Raw genomic sequence first — 4,652 nt, 5'->3', positions numbered from 1 at the left:
GAAATGAATACTTGATCAGCTTACCTAAAGATGAATTTATTAGATATTAATTACCACGTCCATCTACCGCAGTGATCGGTTTAAGAAGATTATGTGTAGTAGATTCAAATTTTGCATATGAAGAAAAGTTCCATGAACAAAAACTTGGTAACCTCTTCATGGAATTCTCTGTGACAAAATTATCATCTAGTATCCTTCCCCACAACTTCATATGGTGTAGGTGCATTCATTGCATCTTATGTATATGGCCAGTGAATAATGACCCTACATTTTTTTCAAACTTAACATTCTAGTCCCTTCCATTATATTCACTATGGAAACAAATTAATATAATCAGTACCCTTCTTTAGAGTAATTATTCACACAAATAGAATAATGGATTTCAACTATGAAATTTCTTTTATAAGTAAAAAGAAAAAATCCTCTCATAATTACCATATGAAATAATACAACATTTTTTTCATAGTAAATTATTTTATTGATTAAACATTAGGTTTCTTCAGAATGTTAATGAATAAGGTGACATTTTGCCCTGTAAAGAGACGACGTAGTTTTTCACAGTTTTCAAGCAAAAGCAACGGCACTATAGCTATTACACTAGTGAATATCACAAGGCATAGCTCAATTGTATCGTATTAACGCCACAGTAAATGCCGTTACTTCTATTGAAATGAAGGACTGCGAAGATAATGAGTGACAGTCAGATTTTTTGTAAGAAAGAAATGTGGTCAGCACGAGATAATTTAGTATTTTAAATATGTGCTACTTAACCGAGGGGGAAAAGAATCGCAGGACTGTCTTAATAATAACCAGTCATGCAGTTTCCTTTAACAGTCTGTGTTGCATAGACGGTGTTGTACCTTTTGTTGTAGACCGTCGATGTGACGGAGTTCGTATAATACACGACATTGGTGCTGTAAATGGTATTGACTTGTCCAGGAAGAGTCTGTGTCACGGTGACTGTTTTGGTTGTCGTAATATACTGGGTTTTGGCCGGAAGATTGACGTAGGTGGGGACTACCTGTTCCCTGTATATAGTCGTGGGAACGACGTTGGTTTTGTAGTGGGTACTCACCACCTGGTGGGGGATCACTTGCGTACGTGTGACGTACTGAGGCACGCGCTGGGTGTGGTAATAGGTGGACACCACTTGCTGGGTCTTGGTGCTAGTGACATATTGTGTCTGGACGTTGGTTTTCACGACCTCCGAGTAGGATGTTGAGTACACCCTCTGGACCACTGTGGATGTGACGTACTTGACCACTGGAGGTAAGGTTACGGTGGTGGTAACGTAGTTGGTCTTGTAGGCAGTCTGAGTAACATAGACGGTTTGAGGTGGGATGACCTGGGTGCTGTAGTAGGTCGAGTATGTCTTGCTGGTGACCACCTGGGTGTAGGGAGGAAGCTGAACGGTGCTGGTGACGACATTGGTCTTGTAGACGGTGCTGACTACTTGTTGGGGAACCACTTTAGTACTAACGACATTCCTGTAGATTGTTGTTGGGACCTTCTGGTATTGAGTTGTGTATTGTGTCTTGTACTGAACCTGAACTTGATCTTGGGTTTTGGTCACAGTGACGTAATGAACTGAAGGCGGGAGTGTGACGTACTGAGTTCTGGTGTTGTAGCGGGTTGTGTACTGAGTCTGGGTCACGTAGTGTACCTTAGGTACGTACTGGGTGCTTACTATCTGGGAGTAGTAGGTGGAAGGGTAGACCTGATTCTGGTACTGCGTCGTAGTCACGTACTGCACCTGGTTACTGTAGACAGTAGTAGGTACGACTACCTGACTATAAGAGGTTCTGGTGTAATACACGACAGAAGGATAGCAGGGTTCGTTCGAAGGAGGCAGGTAGGAGTCCAGGGAAGACTGCACAACCCCATAAGAAGGTGAGTCACGAATCGGCCTTTTGACGTTTCCACCGAGAGCCGATCCCAACAGGAAGCACAATAGCAGAAGACACCTCATCTGCAAGTATTTGGACAAAAAATATAAATGAGACACAGCTGAAGTTAAATTACCGTAAAAAGAATGTGTACAGATATACTAATTATCACGTGTAGTGAAAAATATTCTTACCTTAAGCAGGACATATAGCGGACAACCAAAGAATTAAGGTTAATCAATAGCTTCATTGATGAGTTCGTGTTTATTAAACACATTAAATTATTATGTAGTATTAAAGTTATTCGGTGACCCTTGACATTTTAATTTGTTTTGCTTTGATATCAGATCATCAACACTTAGATGAATGTATCGAATAAAGATGTGAAAGAAGGAAGTCTTCATTTTCTAGGAGAAAACGGCACATATATTATAATATTCAGAAATAGAAAGGAGTGGAAGGTGCTTGGTAGTTATATCCAGACTTTGAGCAAGGCTCTGTCACTGTCTTCGTACGTGTGACCGGTACGTATTGATCCTTTGTCTCGTAGATCACCTTCTGCCTCTGTTGTGTCTGGTCGACGTACTTTGTCACAACTCGGTTGGGACCTGGGACCTGAACAACAGAGGTGTAGTAAGCTTGATGTGTACTGTAAACCGGAGGTGGGGTGTTGTACTTGGTCTGCAAAACGGTGTGGATCTTGGTGTAGGGCTGAAGACGAGTCGTGTAAAGGGTAGTGTAAACAACATTGGTGGTGTATTGAGTCGTGACAACCTCGTGGGGAACATATTGGGTGGTGTAACCGGTCTGGGTGACAGTGTTTGTAAGGGTGACGACATTCTGTTTCGTCACGTAGCTGTTCTGGTATCGAGTGCTGACGACGACGGTGGGTATGACCTGTTGGCTATGTACGACCTTGGTGGAATAGACTGGGGAGACGGGACCCTCTGAGTTTGCACTGACTGTGTATACACAGTGGTGTATTTCACGCGAGTCTGAGGAGGAGACGGTTGCCTATAGATGGATGTTTGGACGAGGGTCTGGACTTGGGTCTGACGGACTGTCGGGGCGGGCAGGGTGATGACCTGTGTCGTCTGCACGTACTTTGTTTGGTACTTGACCACAGGACTGTACTCGGTCTTGTATTGGGTGTTTGTAACCTCGACGGGCACCACCTGTGTCTGGATGTGGGTCCTCGTGACGTAATGAACTTGAGGAACGACGCGTGTCGTGGTGACGTAGGTTGTCTTATAAATGGGTGGACTGGGAACGTTTTTGGTAACGACATGGTCAGCGTACTTGGTGCTGGTCACCTGAACGACACTGGTTTGGTAGTGTACCTGGGTGTGGATACGGGTCGTGTAGATCGTGGTGGGTACAACCTGTGTCATGATATGCGTGGTTGTCACATATTTGGTGTTGACATTGTGGACAACGTATGTGCTTGGTACGTTCTGGTAAACGGTTGTGTACACTTGGGAGGTGACCGTAGGGCAAGGTGGCTTTTTAACGGGAGGAAGGTAGCCGTTCTGGACAGGGGGCGCGTAATTATAGTTCTGGGCATCTCCCTCTCCCAGAGCGAGGGCCGGTAGGAGCAGGAGAACCAACGAGGCAGCACGCACCATTCTGCAAAAGAGAAATCACACAGATTAGAGCAGCGGTGATTGGAACCTCCGTGCCCATCGCTCATCGGGGAATAAAGTCCAATCACGCGCCGCTCCCTCTGTGCAACTTCCCGTCTGCAGCATATGGACCGACCCGGATGGACTTTATGCCCAGATGAGCCAAAGCGCGGTCTTCACGTCAATGTAGTCTCCCAGGCGTCCGGATCCCCCAAAATGTATCATTGCATGTACGCCCCTAGAGCTTTGAGCCTTTTATCCCTTATGATGCGAAAAATCGAGACTCGGGCTCATTTGGTGATGTGACATCCCACTATCATCGACAATAGATTCTTGGACAATGAACATCGTCTTTTTAGTACCGACCATTTTGAACTTCAAAATTCAAGTTCCGGCGACGATCGTTTCTTCTGGAGTTTTACACACTACTCACCGTTGATCAAATCTTTAAAAACCGTGAAGAAGAAAAAAATAAAAGGAGTCGTCGCTATGTCACTGACGAAGAAACTAAGGAAGGATGAGGTGAAGGCAGTTGTAAAGATGATGAAAGCAGGTAAGGCACCTGGTCTGGATGGATGCCATGCAGAATGTCTGAAAAAGGGAGGTTCAGTGATGGTGGACTGGTTGGTGAGGTTATTTAATGTTTGCTGGAGAGAGGGTAGAGTACCGGAGGGCTGGAGAAGTGCCTGTATAGTTCCTCTTTACAAGGGAAAAGGGGACAAGTGTGAATGTAGTAGTTTCAGAGGGATTAGCCTGTTAAGTGTAGTAGGGAAGGCTTATGGGAGGATCTTGATTGAGAGGATTAGGAGAGGAACAGAAGGAGTAATTGGTGAGGAGCAGTGTGGATTTAGGACAGGTAGAGGTTGTGTAGATCAGATCTTTGTGGTAAGACAGATATGTGAGAAAGCTATAGGAAAGGGGAAGGCTTTTATGGATCTGGAAAAGGCTTATGATAGGGTAGACAGAAAGGCACTGTGGGAGGTTATGCAGATTTATGGGATAGGAGGAAAGCTTTTGGGAGCTGTCAAGAGTTTTTATGAGAGTAGTAGAGCTTGTGTCAGGATTAGAAATGGACAGAGTGAGTGGTTTGAAGTAAAGGTGGGACTTCGTCAAGGATGCGTTATATCGCCCTGGCTGTTCAACT

At 44.6% G+C, this 4,652-nt stretch overlaps 1 protein-coding gene across 1 annotated transcript in view; it reads right to left on the bottom strand.

Annotated features, from left to right (window-relative positions):
* Positions 1–634: 634 nt before the first annotated feature.
* The window catches only part of LOC143026142 (uncharacterized), a 6,377-nt gene continuing 2,359 nt past the window's right edge, over positions 635–4,652 (bottom strand). Inside the window, exon 2 of the mRNA XM_076186148.1 lies at positions 635–1,969. Within this exon, the coding sequence (XP_076042263.1) occupies positions 800–1,969 (1,170 nt within the window). The 3' untranslated portion in view covers positions 635–799. The remainder of the gene's footprint in view (positions 1,970–4,652) is intronic.

This window comes from Oratosquilla oratoria, chromosome 6 (genome assembly GCF_046742065.1).
Source record: "Oratosquilla oratoria isolate Oo_2021 chromosome 6, ASM4674206v1, whole genome shotgun sequence".
Lineage (NCBI taxonomy): Eukaryota > Metazoa > Arthropoda > Malacostraca > Stomatopoda > Squillidae > Oratosquilla > Oratosquilla oratoria.
This window is presented reverse-complemented; position numbering and strand designations above follow the sequence as displayed.